This window comes from Danio rerio, chromosome 4 (genome assembly GCF_052040795.2).
Source record: "Danio rerio strain M-AB ecotype USA chromosome 4, GRCz13ab, whole genome shotgun sequence".
Lineage (NCBI taxonomy): Eukaryota > Metazoa > Chordata > Actinopteri > Cypriniformes > Danionidae > Danio > Danio rerio.
In genome coordinates this window covers 42,185,001-42,207,789 of record NC_141024.2, presented here as the reverse complement: position 1 = coordinate 42,207,789, position 22,789 = coordinate 42,185,001, and the positions used below count along the sequence as shown (strand labels likewise).

The 22,789-nt window shown below is 36.7% G+C and overlaps 3 protein-coding genes, 1 long non-coding RNA gene and 1 other non-coding gene across 8 annotated transcripts in view; 2 read left to right on the top strand and 3 right to left on the bottom strand.

Moving 5' to 3' along the window:
* LOC148680790 (uncharacterized) overlaps positions 1-22,789 on the bottom strand; it is a 796,717-nt gene that overhangs the window by 215,647 nt on the left and 558,281 nt on the right. The gene's annotated exons all lie outside the window — the stretch shown is intronic.
* LOC148680812 (uncharacterized) overlaps positions 1-22,789 on the top strand; it is a 451,921-nt gene that overhangs the window by 17,249 nt on the left and 411,883 nt on the right. The window lies entirely within an intron of this gene.
* The window catches only part of LOC148680839 (uncharacterized), a 785,675-nt gene that overhangs the window by 593,046 nt on the left and 169,840 nt on the right, over positions 1-22,789 (bottom strand). The window lies entirely within an intron of this gene.
* LOC147843960 (uncharacterized) lies at positions 843-2,458 on the bottom strand. Its single transcript, XR_015942673.1, has 4 exons — positions 2,174-2,458; positions 2,016-2,103; positions 1,356-1,510; positions 843-1,286 (listed from the first exon to the last, which is right to left on the bottom strand). It is a non-coding gene; the product is annotated as an uncharacterized LOC147843960 (transcript).
* On the top strand, positions 7,194-17,870 carry LOC148680854 (uncharacterized). 4 transcript variants are annotated; one of them, XR_015942549.1, is made up of 4 exons: positions 7,194-7,402; positions 13,524-15,544; positions 15,932-16,119; positions 17,292-17,870. XR_015942549.1 is itself a non-coding variant. In XM_088650286.1 (2 exons), exons 1-2 carry the CDS (start codon positions 7,368-7,370, stop codon positions 15,271-15,273), a joined length of 1,785 nt encoding a protein of 594 aa, XP_088506412.1. In that variant the 5' UTR covers positions 7,194-7,367; the 3' UTR covers positions 15,274-17,870. The 4 variants fall into 4 exon arrangements, 1 of the variants encoding a protein (XP_088506412.1); XR_015942548.1 differs by having other exon boundaries at positions 13,524-16,119; XM_088650286.1 differs by having other exon boundaries at positions 13,524-17,870.

The following is a 22,789-nucleotide window of genomic DNA, read 5'->3' as shown; positions in this document are numbered from 1 at the left end:
AAAATTATAAACAAGACTTCATCATGTGCACGTCTTAATCTGATTCAGATGAAAATTCTTTACCGTATTCACTACAGCAAAACCAAACTGGCCAAAATCTACCCCAATATAGATGAAACATGCGATCGTTGCAACTCATGCAAGGCAGACCTGACCCATATGTTCTGGTCATGTGACAAACTGAGACGATTTTGGTCTTCAATATTTGAAATTTTAAACTCAGCCTTCAATTTAAGAATTCAACCAAATCCGGAAATGGCTATTTTTGGAGTAACAAATGAGGACATCCATTTAGCTAAAGAAATAGAAAACGCCTTTGCCTTTGTAACATTAATAGCTAGAAGAAGAATTCTTATGGAGTGGAAATCACCAATGCCACCTAAACTGTCACTTTGGCTTAGTGATGTAATGCTATTTTTGAAAACAGAAAAAATTAAATATTTTCTCAGAGGATCAACCAAAACATTTTTCAAAACATGGGACCCTCTAATAATTCATATTGAGACTAATGTACTCCTCCAACCATAAATTCCCAACCCCACCCCCACCCACCCTTTTTTTAATTTTATTTAATTTTATTTTTTTATTTAATTTACTTATTTATTTATTTTTTCATTTATTTATTTTTTCTGTAAATTTATTTTATTTTCATTTTTATTATTATTAATATATTTTTTATTTAATGCATTTCCTTTTCATCAATTTTTTTATTTTATTTATTTATTTATTTATTTTTATTATGTCAATTTGTCTTTTCTTTTTTTCAATTTATGTATGGTTCAAAAAAAAAAAGAAAAAACGAAAATACCTTTGTAATTGAATACCTTTAATGTACTGTACCTTTTGTCAAAAACACAATAAAAAAAAAAAAAGACTTTTCCAAATTAAACAAATATTAATACATTTAAATACATCTATTTATTTATTATTGACAAATTTTTCAAGAACAGCCAGAAAACGGCTTTCTCTGGCTGCCATCTCCCGGTCTCTCCTGTCTTCCCTCAGCTGAGCCTCTCTCTCTCTCTTCTCCTCTCGCTCTCTGGCCTCTCTCTCTCTCTTCTCCTCTCGCTCTCTGGCCTCTCTCTCTCTCCTCTCCTCCCGCTCTCTGGCCTCTCTCTCTCTTCTCCTCCCGCTCTCTGGCCTCTCTCTCTCTCTTCTCCTCCCACTCTCTGGCCTCTCTCACTCTTCTCTCCTCCCTCTCCATCATCTCTCGGTCCAGCCTTTCATCCCTTTCCTGCATTTCACGAAATACTTGCACCAAAGTGTCACTGCCCTCTCGTTGGCGCCTCCTTTTAGAGGCAATAGTTTGTTGCTCCCCCTCCTGTTCAGGAGTCACCAAAGAGGGAGATGAGAGCACTGTCACAGCCTGGGAGGATGAGGCAATGAGGACAGGTGGAGTCACGGATGGCCTTTCACCAATTGCCTCATCCATTAAACTGTACCACTTCCAGGATGCAGCAGTGCTCTCACCCCCCTCAGTGCTGACTCCTGTTTTGGGGCACTTTAGGTCCTGCATAAAAACAATGAAAAAGATTTACAGCAGTGGTTCTCAATAACATTTCTGTGGCACAACACATCTAACGGTTAACTACACAGTATAACTAAACAGTATAATGTCTCACTTTTTGTATAAAATGGACTTAATGTTCCTTTTGGTACCCATTTAGAAAACTTATAAGCAATCTTGTAATCTTTACAAATATGTATATGTATATATATATATATATATATATATATATATATATATATATATATATATATATATATATACACACACACACACACACACACACATATAAACAGACATATGTATACACACACATACACACGTGTGTGTGTGTGTGTGTGTGTGTGTGTGTGTGTATAAACATGTAAGTACCCCTGCTAGCAAAACTGTCCAGTGCTATCCCTTAAGAAATTACATTCAATGATCTAAGCAGTCTTCACTAAACAACAATGGGCAATACATGAGAACTTTATAACAATAGGTAAATACTGAATAATCATGCTATTACCTTATATTTTTGTTTGAGGTTCTCCCATTTTTTTTTGGCCCAGGAAGAGGTTACTCTCCCCTCCGGGCCATACTGGGAGATAAATGCCCTATACAAACACAAACAAGTATGTTTTATAGCATCACTCTTAAAATTATTAGCATTTCATGCATACTTACTCATATCCCTTTGTTGCCGCGTTTCGACGGCCTGTAAATAGGCCGTCATTTGCAGCACGCCAAGAAATAAGGTTGCGTGTGTCTTCCTCGGTCCCTTTGAGAGATTTAACAAACCACTTATCTGAATAACAATTATCAACGAACAATATGTGGCTCATAATGCGCATACGTATAAAGAGAAATCATCTGAATATGCTTCAAAAAAGTGTCGTTCAAATTATGACAATAATGATTTATAATTCAGCTTACATTTATAAGATGTGTTATCGTCCGCCATCTTCCAACAACTTGTGCATACAACCTTTGCCCCGTAAGCCCCTCCTCTTCCGCAACGTAATCAAATCTGCGACCATTGAGTGCGTGAAGTGTCCAGCATTCCACACTTCTTTTTAATGGTCGATTAAGTGCATCATCCGGGTATTTGAAGTGCACTTACATTTTTGACAACTTTCAGTGTGAACGCTCTACTTATACTTGTTATACTACAAAATGGCGTAGAATAGTGCACAAGTATGCGATTTGGGACGCAGCTATTATTTTAACATGACACTTTCAGGCCTGTAGCCAGCTTATTGAAAGGAGGGGTTATTTGTTTTCATGAAAAACAACCTTTTTGCAGTTATTCACCTGAGGTATAAATAATACATTTTAGTGACATATAAGGAGCTAATTTTTGCTGGGTAATCTTGTTGGATAGTTATAACTACACTTTTTAATGTACCAAAACTATTTCCTACTATTTTGTCAAATTGCTTTATTTACACGTTTAAACTCTAAGTTTTATTAAAGTTTAATGAATAATAAAAATACTTTGAACTAGAAATTAGGACTTTAAATTCTTAGAATAAAGAAATGAAGAGTACAGATGCCAAAACCTCTAAATGCCATGTAAAATTAGCCTTTTTCTCAGCCTTGTATATTTATGTTCAGTTATTTCACTTTAAAGGCAATGAAAATAACGTATTTGTCACTATAAAAGGTAAATCACTAAGTCCACACACTGGAGTTGCAGAAAAATGCTAATTTTAGAAGAAAATATTAAATGGCATTTAGAGGTTTTTGCATCTAAACTCTTCAAATATGTAAATATACTTATTTTTAAAATACAATTTTATAATTATAATTTTCTTTGGGAAATTTGTTAAAACTTGATTTAAATTAAAAACTGAAGCCTATAGGCAAATAACAAACTGGCTGGTGCATTAAACCTTCCTCAGTGAGAATTTAACCATCTGAATAATGAAATAAATTCAAACATAATAATAATAATCCAACTTTTGGTCTTTCAAACCACCTGACCCCCCTTGGCTACGCGCATGACTATTTAATTTAACTTAATAAATTGTAAGAAAATAGGATTACTTAATAATACATTTTAATAGCAGTTAAATAATAAATAGAAATATATATATATATATATATATATAAACAATATTCATTCTTGGCGGGGGTGACTCGTCCCCAGTTCCCACCAATGTCAAGCGCAAACCTACGCCCTTGGTGCACAGAGAAGAGGAATCCAGATGTTGATTTTAGAACAAGTGTCTGAACATTAATCCAATGAGCCGCTTTTCCACTATCGTGCTGAATCGTTCTTTAAACAGAACTGTTCCATTCCGGGCCAGAAAGCACGGATACGGTTTCATTTTCCACTTTCGTGCTGCGACAAAGCTCTTTAAAACATTACACAAAACGCATCAGTAGTTGCCTTGGTAACGCTATGTAAACGGCTCCCTTTGTTCAATTAAAGTTAAATAAGAGCCGAAACTATTTTTTTTTCATAAAAGCAAAAGCAACCATGCGACTAAACACTGTTATGCCGCTCTATCAAATGGGGGTGCTAAATGTGCACCCTTATTTATTTATATGTTAATATGTTAATTTTAATGTTTATTTATATGTTAATTTTATTTGGAGGGAAAATTACCAAAATGTAACGTGATGATTGACAATAATTGAAGGGGAAATAAATAATATTTAAAATCTCTGAACATAACAGAAAAATAAACAATGATAAGACAACAATAAGAGTGCATTTGCATTATAGTGGCAGAAATATAATTTTGGAAAGGCCTTGTCAAAGGTGAGTGGGCACTTTCACTAATAAAAACACAGCGCAAAAGTTATTTCATTTTTAACAATTCATTAAATTACACTGCATTTTTATATCAAAAGTTGATAATGATATAAAATATACTACATTTTGATGGTAAAATGAAACCAATTAAGCGATGGCTGTTATTTGTTTTACTATTCAAACATTAAATAACGAATGCAGCAAGTGAAAAAAAAAAACGAATATGAAACAACACATATATTGCAGGATTTAAAGCATATAAAGCACTATTATATTTAGCAAAATGCTGCTCTATTATCTTTTTATTTTGATCATTTTATTTTTATTATTATAATTATTTTTGTGTTCATAATTAACTAACAAGCTGTAGGCGAATTATTGCTTGACGTTTTAGAAAGTATTTGCGTAGCTATATTAAAGATCACCACAAAAAAACAAAAACACAGAAACATGTTACATGCCTCATAAATGTCATATAACTTATGTATAACTGAATCATATAATTGCCTATAGCTGAAATGATGAAAATTGCTCATTTTATTTTTATAAAACATTTGTCAAAACGTATTGATATTTTTTGAGTAAAAGCAATACTGACATTTAAGAATCCATATTTATTTAATTCATTCATTCTTTTGACTTGTTTATTAGTGTATATGCTATAATATAAATCATATAACAGTACCTTGGACAGTGACAGTGCCACTCCGTAAAGCTTTCAAGTATTTTGGACGGCCGACATTACAACACGAACACGCCGTCCTTTAGGTGGTCTCGCCGGTATTAACAAGCTGTCCTGGCTTTGAATTAAAAAGTGCAATTATTTCCTCGTTGTTAAAAGAGTCTGCAAGTTCGTGTTCCATGGATATAGTGATGTTGTTGTGGAATTAGGACATCGACGATGCAAAGCGTGACTTTATTAGCTTTATTCGATGCGCAGCAGGAAAAAAAGTCAGCAGCGCAAGTTGCTGGCATGTCTCTCCCGGATCCGAGCGAGTTTTGTGCTGTGAAATACAGCGCTGCATGCAATAAACTCACATTCAGGCAGGCGAAGTAGGTCTGTATTCAAGTCAATAAAATAATAACTTTAATGAATAAAATATCTTCGTAAGAATGTGATGAGTTATTCACTTCTCTGCCAGAGACTGCTCTATAGTTTTAAAACCCTTTTCAAACTGTATCGTTTAGACCTGGATCATTATTTTATATTAAATGTACTGTAATTTATTGAGGATGTCTGATGACTAGCGCGCTTCTGCTGAGCCAGCTGTGGTAGCTTAGCAACAGAGCCACGACATCAACACACAGAATCTGTCGGCACAGTTCAGCACGGTTGTCTAACCGTGCCGAGAATTCCGGGCCGAGAACAGTTTGTAATCGTGCCGCATCGTTCCAGGCTCAGTGGAGAAACAACCGTAAACGTACCGAAGTGTTCTTAGAACGGTTTGGCACGATAGTGGAAAAGCAGCTAAACTGTGGTATGCGGGCTTCCTCCTAGTGGTACGCGGAGGAATCGCTGAATAATGAAATAAACAGTAAACACTTTTAATCTTTTGATTCGTGCTATAACATTGATGTGATCAGCATTGGCTGTTTTGTGAAGCATACAAGCACAGCTCTGTGCTTATAATGTTTATTTTAATGCATTTTGTCATAAGCGGCTAAAATTCAGTTTCCGAAGTTTAAGAATTGATTCTGAAGCGTGATTTGACTGACATGAAAAGTGGCCGATCACAGTCGACCTTGTCTAGTTTTGCGTGAAACGTAAGGGCGGGACAAAGTCTTTCTGTGTTGCAGAGACAGAAAAAACAACTTACAACAAATGTTTTGTTGGAATAATGCTTCTCGGATGTTTTCACTATAGAGATGTCTAGCAGAGTAATTAAACCGTGGTCATATTTCCTGCCATTTTGATGATCTTCATACACTTTTCGCTGTCTTCTCTCCGACACCGAGGTAACTCGCCTCTGACCTGTCACTCCTCTAAACACAGTATGAATGGCGGCGCGGGAATGCAGGTATTGCGCAATTACTAATTTCTGCAAATGTGGCGATTGCTTTATTTTAACACGAGAGCGCAGTCATGTACGCTAATCGCTTAAACAGATATGCGAGCTCTTAAATAGTCTGTTTTCAAATGAACTGCAAGTCCTCTCATGATCATCGTCTGTGCTGACTGTATACTATCGCGATCTCTTCACTATTAAAGTAGACATTATTTATCTTTGCTCCTTGACTAAATTTAGTCAAACACTATCAAGTATTTAGAATTAGATTGATGCATGATCGATGACAGTGCTAACGGACTTCTTATTAGGCTGTATCGTCAAGTGAAACTTACTTTTAGCAAAGGTGGAACTTTTTTTTATTTCTTTAAGGCAAAAGAATTATGCTGGAAATGTTTCTGGATGAGGTATTTGTGTGATTTATACATTTAGCTGTATTCTGATCTGTCTTAAAGCATTACAGACATTACAGGTCAAAGCAATCTGTTGTTACTTAAAGCTTTTATAGCTTGAAAATATTGTTTAAAAAATGGACAGAAAGTGTCTCTATATGGCCTTATAGAGTATGTGGTAGTTTTGCCAGTGCTATTGTAAAAGATTAATTGTCATGAAAGGAAAAATCGACCATACTTCCTTTGTTATTGCAAATTCCTGTACATGTAGCTTGTAGCGCTGCCACATAATTGAGGTATGCTTTCTGTTATGTTCATTAAATGTCTGAATAGGCCTGGCAGTAAAGCATACTCACGGTTCTGAAAGCTCCGAATATACAAATGAGTAATGGACTTTTATTTTAGATACTTTATTTTGAAGGGATGAGGTGAGGTGAATGTATCAGTGTTCTATTTCCTGTTCTGTTGATCTTTTTTCTATATATACACATTCACATAACATACTCACCACAAGGGGGAGATAGAGGGCACCTGGACATTACTCACAGTGTCATCTGAAGAAGTCAGAGGAGCACATGGAGTAAGAGTTTGCCAAGGTCTACTTTTTTCTTGTTTTCGTGTGCGAAGGACAATCGTTTTTGTGGATTTTTTGCCCTTTTTGGACTTGTTAGTCTTTCAGGTCTGAAGTAAAGACTATCCTAAGAGGACACTTGCAACTTATGATGGTACAATTATCTGGACTCAAACCTTCCTGGTGAGAACAATCCATTTTGCATTTACTCTCATCCACGGACTTTAAACTTTGCACATATAAATACATACATACACACACACCCTCACTCACCATTTTTGTATTATGTTATTGTATAAATGTTGTTTGTGTTTTTGTTTCATTGTTAAGACTTGTTCAGAGACATTTGTGGTTCTATTACATAAACCCAGATAGCAAAATACACTCGGGCCAGTTCCGGCTAGATTGTCGCCTGCCGGAGACTAACCCCTCGGCCCAACTTCGGCTGCCGGACTCGGGCCGGATGCCTGTGGACTCACTGCCCGATTCCGGCCCGAATCAAGCGGGCCAGATGCGGCGGCCGTAAGCGAGCCGACGCTGCGCATCCGCGCCGGAATCGGCGCGAGGGTAATGTGCGCTGCGGCCCGGAGCTGGCGCGACTCCGTATTTATACACCTTATAAAACCTTTTGGTGTTACATTGGTACTTGATATATGGTATTACAACCATTTGAATTTATATAACAGCAAACACAGGCTATAATGTAAACACAAAGTGTAAGCACTGCGTTTAACCTTTGAATAAAGTGCAAACTGCATACATATTCTGTAACGAAAATAATCAGACAAATGACAAAATAAATAAATGTTAAACGTTTATTAATTGCATGAAAAAAATAGTACTAAAATTTTATAAATAATTTTGTAGTGCACAAGAATATCAATATAAAAACAACAATAAAACACAATAAAGACACACAGAAAGATTTAAACAAAAAATCTAAAAATTACACACAAACACAGATGTTTTTTAAAACAACCCTGTTTTCCCAATAGACTTGAATTAAAAATTGGTAAAAAAACAGCTAAATTTTATATAAACCTAAATATAGAAACCAATTTAAGATATAGCAAGAAACATCTTAAAAATACCAATGACAATCCGTAAAATATCCAAGTCAAACTTGTAAAAAGTACTGCAGAATTCTGAAGAAACATCTTGAAACATTTTTTAATAAAACATTAAAATAATAATAAACAAACAAATATATATATATAAATATAATTGCATAAGTATAAAGTCAAACTTTTTTTTTAAATAAACTTGAACAAAATCAATTGCACAAACAGCAAGACATGAGTGAGATGATTATACATTTCATATATATACACGTCTTGTGCAATTTCATATTTATAATTTTATTTGTATTACGTTTATTAAAAATGTATCAAGATGTTTCTTCAGAATTTGGCGGACACACATACATACATACCATACATATATACACACACACACACACATATATATATATACATATACATATATATATATATATATATATATATATATAAATGCAAATGAAAGAAACAAATTGTTCAAGTATCAGGGAACATCCTAATACACTTAAAATGTTGTTTAAAAAATAAAACAAAATAGTGATGTAGACATTTGACACATTAGCTTTCTCTTCTTTCTTCCTCCATCCCTGTCAGGGGCAAGTTGTAGCTACCTTGTAATGCATTTTTCCACTTCTTTATCAGTGGCGTGTTATGGACATTTGTCCTCACTCCATCTGTGATTAAAAGATAAACAGATAATTAGTAGTGAACAAGTACTAATGTAAAAAAAAAGAAAAAATTAGGAAAAAAGTAGGCTACCTACGAAGCAAAAAAAAAAAACAATAAAAAAACAAATAAACTTAAAACACTTTGAAATTAGCAAGAGCTTGAACTTACCAGTTTCTTCATTTGTTCAGGCTGCTCCTTTAGTTGATTTTCAAGCTTTTCCAAATCAAATTGGCCAAAGGAAGGTCAAATGTGTTTACATCTGGAATTTCATCACGTCTGTTTTGGTTTTGTGAGAATCAGGCCCAGCTGCTGCTTTATGACGTTGCATGATTTTAAAACTTCAGTCAGTCGTGCTAAAAAAGAAAAATAACAGATTAGTATAAATCAACCTGTAGCTTATTCTCATACAACCTCTGTAAATACAACAGTGGGTTAGACACTGCTGATATTCTCTAGTTGATCTTTACTTTCTAGCTGCATTAAACCTTAACAAATTTAGTGATGTCTTCAATTCTTACAAAGACATCACGAGATGCAATAAGTTCTGTCTTGATCTCAAACTGCACTAGAACAAAGACTGTAAATGTTCATAGGTGTACCGAGGGCCAGATGCAAAAAAAACAAACGTTGTCGCGGGCCAAATTTTACATACATCACACAGACACGTGTGTGTGTGTGTGTGTATGTGTATATATATATATATATATATATATATATATATATATATATATATATATATATATATAGTTGAAGTCAGAATTGTTAGCCCCCTAAATTATTAGCCACCGTTTATTTTTTCCCCAATTTCTGTTTAACGGAGAGTTAAACATTTTTTCCCACACATGTCTAAACATATTAGTTTTAGTAACTCATTTCTAATAACTGATTTATTTTATCTTTGCCATGATGACAGTAAATAATATTTGACTAGATATTTTTAAGACACTTCTATACAGCTTAAAGTGACATTTAAAGGCTTAACTAGGTTAATCAAGTTAACTAGTCAAGTTAAGGTAATTAAGCAAGTTATTTTATAACAATGGTTTGTTCTGAAGACTTAAGGGGCTAATAATTTTGACCTTAAAATGGTTCATAAAAAAATTTAAACCGCTTTTTATTTTAGCCGAAATAAAACATAAGTCTTTCTCCAAAAGAAAAAATATTATCAGACATACTGTAAAAATGTTCTTGCTCTGTTAAACATCATTTGGGAAATATTTAAAAAAGAAGAAATAAATCAATGAGGGGCTAACAATTTAGACTTCAACTGTGTGTAGATAGATAGACAGACAGACAGACAGACAGACAGACAGACAGACAGATAGACAGATAGATATATAGATATATAGATCATAACAAGAACTGCTGCTTAATTGAATGCATGTAATAGCGACACCCGGTGGTTAATTATTGAATTACGTTCATTTTTGTGGCCATTTAGCGGGCCAGATTCTATTGATATTTATAAAAAGCCTCGCGGGCCGTAGTTTGGACACGCCTGGTGTACTGGAATGTACAGTATCTGTGCATCTTGATGGTGGTCTTAAGATTTCTGCCATAGTCATTGATGGTGATGTGACTTGTGGTGCTGCCTTGATTTCTGAAATCTTCATACCTGCCTTTTATCCAGCCTCTTTGTTCCAAGTAATTTTTCTTCATCACGGTATAGATGTGTCTATACTGTCCCTTGATCAGACACATTTACAAAACAAAACATCACTTTAGTATAGTGCCAGGGCAAAACTCACAGGTTGTAATAGATCAATGACATAATGTTGACAGTATGTGTTTAAAATAATTGCAAACAAACCTGTTCTGTCTTTAGATGTATGACAGGCGATCATCATCCTCATCTGTCTACCAGTCAGAAATCACAGTTGCGTGTGGATGTTTGAGTCGAGCTTCCTCATATGCATCTATAATGAAATATCACATTGTTGTTAACCTCCCGTAAAGAAAAGTTCAAATCCTGAAATACTATCAAAGTTAATTAATGCATATAATACCTATAGTGTAAATAATCAGTACACTGAAGGTTGCACAAGATTTATTCGGAGATTCATGCAGAGTGACAGCCTTATGAATCTGAGACATAGATTTGTAAGATGGCCAAGCACATGCATTATTATGTACCCATAAAGATTAACCTACCATTGTGAAAAATGTTTGATGATGATAGCCAATAACAATAAACCATTTCAGCTGTTTGTGAAGCAATTAGTAATGTAAAGTCTGAAAAGCTCAATCTATGTTGAAAATGTATCAGCAGTTTACAGCTTATAATGGACTTTTAGCACACAACTATAACATGCCTGTTCACGTTCAAAAGAGTGTGCCATTGACTTCTTTGGTCGTGATGTGCTGCAAAATGATCTCACTAACCTTTGTTAAACAAGAACAATAAGACTTAACCAACAAATATTGTTACCCATTCATTTAAATCAGAATTTATCACTGTCAATAACATAAAAAAACATCAAAATCTGCTTTAAGACGTTCAGTTTTACATTAACTGACCATTACAGCTTGAACAAAAGATATAATTGATTCACATAGGCTAACACATATGAATTTAAGTGCATAGTAATATATTTCTCTTGGATAATTTAAAGAGAATAGTAAACAGTCGAGTTTCGATCATTTTCGTGACTAACTGCATAAACAAGATAAACAATAATATTTTATTAATCCAAAACGATTAGTTTTTATTTACACAATCACAGAATTAATATTGTTGGATAAGTATACGCCTGTACAATGATTTTTTCAACATCCACGGTACTTTATAATGTTAAATCAGGAAAAAAACACGTTTTGCCAAGTTAGTTAATGGATTCGTCTACAGAAACTTTCTTTAACGCAAAGTTAGCATACACACAAATTCGTTTCATGTTTCTTTAAAATAATTAAAATAGTTTTCAATTACTACACACGTTACAATCTAACATTGTGTTAGGGACAGGAACTTTCAGACGTGTTTGTAACTGTTAGCGTTAGCATACATTAGCTCCAGTCGTGTTTCTTAAAGCAAGTTACATTTCGTATCAAACTGTTTTAAATTACTAAACGCTGTTACAACCAAACACCGTGGATATGTTTTAAGCTCTAAATTCGCTAATTATACAGAACACAAGCAGTAAAAAGCTTACCTTTCTGACCGGAATCCACGTGAATCTTTGAAAAAACAAACTTTTTCTTCTTGTGATCTTCGTGCCATGGTGGTTGACAACCAGCTTTTTGGAGCATTACCGCCACCGTCTGGATGGAGTTTGGATCAGGAGTTTAGTAACGCATGTGTTTATTATGAAACCAACTTCTGCTTTAAAACAAAAAAAAAACAGTCAGCACAGGAGCGTGCTATCTCAAAAATAAGCGAATTTTACATAGTTTTTCTCTAGATGACATGTATAATCTATTTATAAATAATATTGTTTTGTTTGCGTCTAAACATAGCGACCATCCACACTAAATATTCTTTTTTTTTTTTTTTTGCTATCGTACCATTAATATTTTCTCAAATTAGCATTAAACGTGGAGCTAACAGATTACTAGATAAAATAAGAACATAATCGGTTGCCATCAGCCGAGTCCTTGCCAGAGGCGGCCAGGACTCTACAGACAGACTCGGGCCGGATATGTTTGATCGGAATCGGGCCAGTGCTTTACAGCCGCATCACAACCGCATGTGCGCGAGCGAGCTGCGGGCCGCACTCGGCCCGGATAACACTCGCCGATGCCGAGTCGGAGCCGGAGGCGCCGGAGGGCAGCCGAGCTCGGGCCGATTACTGCCTGCTATCTGGGAACTATCTCTCAATCCATGATAAAATTTGAATACAGAAACTAGAGAATTGAACCATATCCTTTATTTTTTTCTTGTGTATCCAGTTGATTTAAAGACGAGTGTTACATAGTGGTGGCCAGTACGGGGAAATTCTATATTTAGTACTAGTTCTCTGTTTCATTTATTATCATGGATACTGCATATACAACTGTGGATGAAGTTGAAATTACAGAACCACAACTTAACCCTGTAATACACACTGTTGATTCAAGTGAAGGAAATGAAACTGATTAAACAGGTGAACAATTTACAACTAGACGTAATCCAACTGAACAATTAACATCACTGCTTAGTTCATTATATATATCGGATCATGATCAAACTGCTGATGTTGTTTCTGATGAAGTGGGTAATCAAGGAATTCATGATGAAGTTTTTCAGTTAAAGGAGGATTTATTGGCCCTTTCTGATAAAGTTCAAACTTTAACCAAGCTTTTGAGAGTACAGTGAATCGTGAAACAAACTTTGGACAAGCATTAGATGATCGTTTGAACAGTATGCAAGAAAACTTTGAGGATTCATTGAAGAAATTAGAAAAAGCTGTCATTGATTGTTTTCTAAGGAGAGATGAAAAATGGGAAAGTAAAATTAAACAAATTTACTCCACTAGCACCCCTTTTCTTTCTAGAAGGCAAACTAGACAGACAAATGTTACCCATTCTGATCTTTTTTCTGCTGCACAGTCACCAATAACCCAACCATCTTTTAATGCTACTTACCATGTTTCTGCTCCTAGTTCCTCAGGTCACCAGACACAGTCTGACGCTAACGTCTTACCTGGTTCATCCTCCTTTTTCGCTCGACCTCCGGTACGTCTGGAGTTCCCCTCTTTTGGTGAAACCTGTGAGACAGCTGATGTATTCAACTTCATAGAGAAATGTGAAGACTATCTAGAGGTGAGACCATTGTCCAGTATAGAGCTATTAGGTACACTTAGCACTGTCCTGCAAGGTCCAGCTTTAAGTTGGTGGAAGGCTGAAAAGGGAAAGGTGAAAGACTGGGAATCCTTTAAAAGAGCATTAATGGATGCATTCCTACCAGCTGACTATATGTCTGAAGTAGAAGAAAATCTTAGAAATATGGTACAGCAGCCCAATCAATGGCTCAGGGATTTTGCATACAATTATTGTGCTTTATGCCTGAAATGGAAACCAGATGCTTCAGAAGAAGAGCTGGTGAATAGGATTCTGAATAACATCAACCCCAGAGTTGCAGGATGCTTGAGGAGGACAGTTAATACTGTTAGTCAACTGGTGAAAGTGGGAGCACTGGTGGAAAAGGACTGCTTGGGGACAAAGGAGTACTGGAGGAAAGTGGAAAGTAGTAATGAAAGAGACAAGAACAAGAAATCATCTGAAGCTGGTTCACGTAAACATCTGGCTGGTGTGACTTTAACCCAACATGATCCAACATCCTTCTTGTTGGGAGTAACCATCAAAGTGAATGAACAGGAGATAACAGCCATCCTGGATACAGGTAGTACCTTTACTTTAATTCAAGAGAGTGTGTGGAAGAGACTAAGATGTAAGAGAGTTGAAGCATCAAAGACTCTATCCTCTCAAAAATTCATCATGGCTGATGGAACCATTCACCACTCTAGGGATCATCAGCTGATGAGTGTTGAGTGGCATAAAGGAAAGTTCGAGATTGGAGCCTTCATTATGAAAGATTCTCATTTGGCTTTCCCTGTTATCATTGGATTTGACTTTCTGAAGCTTGCCAGAGTGGTGGTGGATTTAGAACAAGGGAGATATGGTATGAGAAGAGGAAAAGACTGTGAGTACTTCCCCTTCATGTCTGTTTTACCCCCTTGTTCCCAGGAAATGCCTGTAAGTCCATCCTGCTCAATGAGACATGCTGCACTCCAACTCTACTGTGCTGTTCCACCTGACTATCAACCAAAAATTACTTATCCATCTGACACATCAAACATCTGTTTTCAAGAAGAAGTAAGAGACTTGATTACTGCATGGCCAATTACCACCTCAGAAAAACTTTGGCATACATCGATTTATCAACACAAAATCACCCTCACAGACCACACTCCAGTAACATCAAGAGCTTATAGAGTATCTCCATTGAAGAAAAGCATTATTGAAGAAGAGGTAGATCGAATGCTGGAGAACAACATCATTGAGCCTTCTTTCTCACCTTGGTCTTCTCCGGTGGTCCTGGTCCCTAAGGAAGATGGAACTTATCGTTTCTGTGTGGACTATAGACGTCTTAACAAAAAGACCATCTTTGATGCTTATCCCATGCCTCTAATTCAGGACATTTTGGAGTCATTGGAGGGAGCTACTTGGTTTACATCCTTGGATTTAAGATCTGGATATTGGCAAGTCGAGATGGCAGAGGAAAGCAAGGAGTTGACTGCTTTTATCACCACCAAAGGCCTATTCCATTTTAAATCGATGCCATATGGACTGAAAAACTGCTGCAACATTCCAACGACTAATGGAGAGGGTGATGGGAGAGTTGAGGGCTAAGATATGCTTTTCTACATCGATGATATCATAATTTATTCAAAAACCCCAGAAGAACATAAGAAACACTTACATCAAGTATTCGAGAGACTTACTCAGGCCGACCTCACCCTGAACATGAAGAAATGTCAGTTTTTCACCAGACAACTGAAATTCCTTGGACACCTGATCACTGAAAGAGGGATAGAAATGGACAAAGACAAGATTCAAGCAGTGGTGGATTTTCCTACACCATCTGACCTGAAGTCCCTCCAGCGGTTTTTGGGGTTAGCAGGTTGGTATCACCGCTATATTCCTCATTTTGCTGATATCATTGCTCCCCTAAATCAGTTGAAGAAAAAAGGAGTGAGATGGGATTGGACTGAGGAATGTCAATCAAGTGTGAATGCTCTGAAGCAATCCCTACAACATGCACCTATACTTGCACAACCAGGTACCACTAAGCCTTTCCAGATACACACAGATGCTAGTGATGTGGGACTAGGAGCTGTACTTACTCAAACTTGTGACAACCAAGAGAAAGTAATTGCCTATGCTTCAAGGACTCTGTCTCCAGCAGAGAAGAACTATAGTACATCAGAGAAAGAGTGTTTGGTGGTGGTCTGGGCAGTAGAAATGTGGAGACATTACTTGGAAGGAATGCCTTTTGATGTTTTCACAGATCATTCTGCATTGACTTGGGCATTTAATTGCCCAAAGACCTCTTCTCGTCTAACACGCTGGACCCTGAGGCTGCAGCAATTTGACTTTAGAGTGCATCACCGTAAAGGGTGCGTAAACTTGGTACCTGACGCCCTGTCAAGAGCTGGTGATTCATCAGTACCTAACCCTTGTTGGTACATAATTGAGGTATGCTTTCTGTTATGTTCATTAAATGTGTGAATAGGCCTGGCAGTAAAGCATACTCACGGTTCTGAAAGCTCCGAATATACAAATGAGTAATGGACTTTTATTTTAGATACTTTATTTTGAAGGGATGAGGTGAGGTGAATGTATCGTGTTCTATTTCCTGTTCTGTTGATCTTTTTTCTATATATACACATTCACATAACATACTCACCACAAGGGGGAGATAGAGGGCACCTGGACATTACTCACAGTGTCATCTGAAGAAGTCAGAGGAGCACATGGAGTAAGAGTTTGCCAAGGTCTACTTTTTTCTTGTTTTCGTGTGCAAAGGACAATCGTTTTTGTGGATTTTTTGCCCTTTTTGGACTTGTTAGTCTTTCAGGTCTGAAGTAAAGACTATCCTAAGAGGACACTTGCAACTTATGATGGTACAATTATCTGGACTCAAACCTTTCTTGTGAGAACAATCTGGAGATTTAAGCAATCAAACCATTCAATCAGGTTTACATTAAATAAGTGATTTCATAATGAAAATCAGATTTTTTTTTTCAAAAGTAACCAACTAGTATTGTTTAAAAGAGTACTTTGTACTTTTACCTAATATTAGTATTATTTACTAAAGTTTGTGTTAGTTTAGCAGTGTAATAGTATTTTTACTTGAGTACAAAAAAGATTTCACAAGCATTTAATGCAGGTTTATTATATTATTAATATATGAATAATAAATATTATTATTATTAATGGTTTTTATTTGTATTAATTCCTATGCAATGTTTTATGGGTTGCTGTGAATACGTTTAAGGTATTCAATACATAGCATGTCTTGAAAATAAAAAATAGGTGCTGGAAAAAGTGCTTAAAAGTCCTTAATTTTCATTAGGCTGTGCCTGTATGAATCCCGTCATATGTACATTTAACATATATTTCAAGATTTGTCAGAAAGTTTATAAATATGACATATAGCCTATATTTATGAGGTCCAAGCAACATTTCCAGCCTTTGATGAACAGGCTACGATGTTAATACTTTAGATTTAAGTACAGCAGTTTTCTTTATACTTTTTAAGAACAGTGCCATTTTTAATGAACTTTTAAAAGCACATTTTGATTTTGTTACAATCCTATGTTTGTCTTGTCTCATCTGTTTTTTTTTCTTGTTCCTGTTTTGCTTAGAACACATCCAATTGGCCACTTCCTGCTTGCTTGATCCTGATTGGCCTACAGTGTTTTAAAAAGCCATGACACCACTTCCTTGGCAGCCATCTTGTTTTTGCTCACTTGCTTGTGTTTGTTGAAATGTTTGATTGTGGTATAGTGCAGAGTTTTTGGATGTGTTAGGACTGAGAATATTGAGATTTGTGAGTACTGTTTGCTTTGTTTGACTTCTGAGAGAATATTGAGATTTGTGAGTACTGTTTGTTTTAGTGTGTTTATGATACTTTGTTCCACCGGCTTGTTTGACCTTTGTTGCCTGCTGACATTGATTTTGGATTGTCCTTCAAATATGGTTGCCTGTTTTTGTAAATAGATTGTAAATAGTGTATATATTGGGATAGTTAGGAGTTTGATGCCATTTTCTTTGTAAAACCTTTTTGCCTCTGTTTTTGTTTTAGGTAGTTAGGGAAGTGAATTGTACTTTCTTTTCTTGTATTTGTGATCAGGTCAGTTAGAGATTTAATATAAAGGAATTTTTGTTTGTTATTTTGGCCTTGTCAGCTCCCGAATTCAAACCCCAATAAATCTTTGAATTCATTTTTGTCGTCTTGTCTTTCATGTTGTGCACCATCCCTAGATGGTGCGTAAGAGATTTAAACTTTTTTTTTTTTTTTTTTTTTTTTTACTGCAAGCACAGTTAATATTCAAACTATTTATTTATGTTATTTATGTTTAAAGTGACTGACAATATTATATACATATTCCTTATAATAGGAATTAATCTGCCTTGTTTTGAAACTGTGCACAGTTGTAGCTGCTTAATTAGGCCTACGGCGCTATTTTTTAAATACTGATCATTATAGTGGTACATGGAGAGACAATTTTGTTCTGAGGTGGTACTTGGTGAAACAAGTTTGAGAACCACTGTCATAGAAGATATCTGCTATTGCGGTAATAGTGTTGACTTAGTACTTTCCATTTGCATATGTCAGGTTGATCACTATTCCAACTTCTTTATGGGTTTAAACTTGTTCCTAATAGTTGTTACTAGTTCTCACACACTGCTAATTTTAGATAGTAGATTTAACTACCTTAGAGTTAAAATTAACATTCCCTCAGAGTTTATATGGGAACCACTATAAGTGTTAAAATAACACTTTTGAAAGTGTTAACATTGTCTACACCAAGAGAGTGTTAATTAGCAAACTCTTATTGTGTAAAATATCTGTTAAATTTCCGAAAAAATACCAGCAGCTGTGGTTGCCAGAATCTTTCTGTGAAAAACATGGAAGTTTTATATAACTGAATAAATTTACAAAAAAAAAAAAACATATTTCATGAACTAATACAATGTTCAGTTTACAAAATCATAGCTTAGTGCAAAAAAATGTAAAGTCTTTAGATGCAATAATGTTTTCATGTGTGATTGCAACTAGCAAACAGATTTTGACTGTATTACTAACTACACAGTTACCTTTAAACAAAAGAAGCTGCAGCATAACATCAAATACTCTCAGTTCATCTCGGACCTGAACACAGACGCTATCATCCTCCACAATGGTGACACAAAAACCGTTTTGCTGTTTGACTTTTTTTTTCATTTTTAGATTTCACGGAAAAATACCAGCAGCTGTGGTTGCCAGTAATCTGCTGTTTGTAACATTCATAAATTCAGTTTACAGAATATTTCTGTTAACACATTCAACAGTCTGTATTTTTTAATCAAACTCACACTGCAAATTTTAGATTTGGTAGATTTAACAACCTTAGAGTTAAAATTAACACTCCCTCACTGTTTATATGGGAACCACTATAAGTGTTAAAATAACACTTTTGAAAGTGTTAAAAAAATTAACACTCAGAGAGTGTTAATTAGCAAACTCTTATTGTGTAAAATATCTGTTAAATGTATGTCAAAATACTGGCAGCAGTGGTTGCCAGTAATCTGCTGTTTTCAACATTTTACATTCGTAAATTCAGTTTCCAGAATATTTCTGTTAAAAATACATCCCATAGTCTGTATTTTTTATTTGAACACACTTAAGCCTTAAATTCCACAGCAAAATCCTAACTAGTGTCCTCACTACAGAGGGCTGAACACTCAGACAGTGATGAAGTTAATGAGACAATTAAGTGTCTAATTAAAGGAGAATTGAGAATTATTGATGAACAACTGTTAACAAGCAGAATCACTGAAGGAAAGAAAAACACAAGCCAAAATCAAAGATGAAATCAACTTCAGAGATGAGAAAACTCTGAATAAAATAATAATCAATAAAAATAAAACAAATTACACAATTAAAAAAATATATTTTTCAACATCTTTAAAAAAAAACTTATCACATTAAAGAGCCCATATTATACATGAAATAGGGTCATATCTTGGTTGTAAGGGTCTCCAACAACAGTTTAATATGCATGCAAGGTCAAAAAACACTTTCATGGTCTTATAATCTGCATTTATTTTTACCTAATTATCCCAGCGACTCCTGTATGAATCGTCCAGTGATTCATTTGTTCCCAAACCCCTCCTTAGCGTGAAGCTAATCTGCGCTGATTGGACCAATGACAGTCTGTTGCGATTGGTCGACTGCCTTCAGTCAGAGAGTGAAATGCCAAACAGCTAATCAGCAATATAAAAGTAATCACAGTTCATACACGCTCGATAGTGTAGGCGCAGATTTGAGCTGCCAGTGGGTCAATGTAAATACAGACTATGGACTTGAAAATTCAGACGACCAACTATTTTATTGAGCAAAAACTCCAAAAACAGTTGAGGAGATCTCCTAGCTTCTCACTCTGCGCTTTTCACAGACACACACACACACACATATTGCACACACACACACGCACTTAACCCTGCTCCGGACGACAACACGCGCACGCACACACGCACACACACACACACACACACACACACAAACAAACACACCTCCGGACGACAGCGCGCGCACACGCACACACAGACACACACACTACTCCTAGTCCTCGGAGCTCCGTTAACAAAGCAGCACGCGTCGCGTTTTTAACGTGACTTTGCACGAAGAGAATATAGCCAGTTAACCTGATACAGTACACGCGGTTACAAGAAACAAATCACAACTAAATACTTTTGCAAGCTAGAGTCAACGAGGCAACTTTAATCGCACGTACTTACACTTGATAAATGGAGGAAGAAAAATCCATCCTGACGTCCATCAGTAAGTTACTCTTTACTGATCCTTCCTTTAACAAACGCAGATGAAGTATTCTTTGTAGCATGTAGTTTCCAGAAGTTTCCAACTGCTTGGCTGTAATGCTGAGGTTTCATCTTTGGGTAGAGACTCAATATATCCATCTGCAGTGTGACTTCAATCGACCGGCATGTTTGTGTGTGTGTGTGTGTGTCTGGGTTTCTGCGTCAGAGGGCGGGCCTCAGGTTTGAAATCTCCCGGGTTTGCGGGTGCACGTGAATAACTTGGTTTCGTTCGTACATCATGGCGAAACACCTAATGAATCGGTATCAAGGCGACTCGTTTGAAGCACTATGAGTCGACTCTTTTGTAGATGAATCAACAGTTTTAAACACTGTACACTAACAGATTTAAGCCTTAGCTGGATACTTCACTTCACTTAGAGCTGTGTTACACACTACATGGAGGGGAATTTTCAAAAACCCATAATATGGGCTCTTTAAGAAGAACACGCGCATTTGAGCAATCAATGTTTGCACAAAAACAAAGATATTTTGAAGTAGGTTAAAAATCTGTCTTCCCCCTAATTTGCATGCCAAATGGCTACCAGGGCTTGTAACATTTTAAAACCAGCACATTATTCTTTTACGGGCGCGGTGGCGCAGCACTGTCGCCTCACAGCAAGAAGGTCGCTGGTTCGAGCCTCGGCTGGGTCAGTTGCCGTTTCTGTGTGGAGTTTGCATGTTTTCCCCACGTTCTGTGGGTTTCCTCCGTTTTCCCCCACAGTCCTAACACAAGTGGTACAGGTGAATTGGGTAGACTGAAATTGTGTTTTGAATGAGTGTGTATTGATGTTTGCCAGAGATGGGTTGCAGCGGGAAGGACATTCGCTGCGTAAAGCATGTGCTGGATAAGTGGTGGTTCATTCCGCTGTGGCGACCTCGGGACTTAACAAAGGGACTAAGCCGAAAAGAAAATGAATGAATGAATTAAAATATTCGAACAAACTTACAGTCAAATCCCCCTGTCACTTCCTCTGACCTCAGGCACATGTAGGTGTGTTTGTGGGGTGGATTTAAGAAAATACACGCATCTTCACATTTGAGCAATGACTTAAGTTTACCGGCAGCTAGCTCTCTGCAACTCTCACATGGTCGCCCACTGAAGCTAAGCAGGGCTGCGCCCGGTCAGTACCTGGATGGGAGACCACATGGGAAAGCTAGGTTGCTGCCGGAAGTGGTGTTAGTGAGGCCAGCAGGGGGCGCCCAACCTGCGGTCTGTGTGGGTCCTAATGCCCCAGTATAGTGACGGGGACGCTACACTGCTCAGTGAGCGCCGTCTTTCGGATGAGACGCTCAGAGGTCCCGACTCTCTGTGGTCGTTAAAAATCCCAGGATGTTCTTCGAAAAGAGTAGGGGTTTAACCCCGGCATCCTGGCCAAATCTGCCCACTGGCCTTTGTCCATCATGGCCTCCTAACCATCCCCATATTCAATTGGCTGCATCACTGTCTCCTCTCCACCAATCAGCTGGTGTGTGATGTGCGGTCTGGCGCAAAATGGCTGCCGTCGCGTCATCCAGGTGGATGCTGCACACTGGTGGTGGATGAGGAGATTCCCCCCACTGTGTAAAGCGCTTTGAGTGCCCAGAAAAGCGCTATATAAATGTAAGGAATTATTATTATAATTATTATTAAGTTAACTTTTTTCATGCATTACTTTTCTAAATTCCTATTTTGCGTGGATCAAAGTAAATACCTTTTTAGCTGCATGTGTAGGTTAACAAGAATGATTGAAACATCCTGCTTAAAAATATGCAGCATAAAAATGACATTAATTCTGACATTGTTTTAAAAGTTTATAGGCAAGGCTGTACGTGAATATACGCAAATGCAGTTAACGTTGCGCTTGGGAACTCCAGGGGCCTCATGTATCAACGCTGCGTACGCACAAAAACTTTGCGTACGCCAGGTTTCACGCTCAGAATCGCTCACGTTTGGATTTACTAACAATGAACTGAACGTGGGAATGTGCGCAGGTTCACGGCAGCTTTTTGGCAGGCGTACGCACATTTTTTGTGCGTGTCTGTTTTATTTCCATTGGCGACTCCTAGAGGCAGTTGTGTTAAATTCTTCTCTACAAAGTGTCTGATCCTTGCAATGGCAGCTGTATGAGACGGGTTCAACTAGTAGGTATGTAAGATTTCCATACCATACAGTTGAGCAGCTAAACATTAAAGCACAATTTGCAGCGGTCGCCTGTTTTCCCAATGTAATCTGAGCGATCTACCGCACGCACATTGCTATAAAGACACTATCTGAAGATGAATTTGCAAGCATGAATCA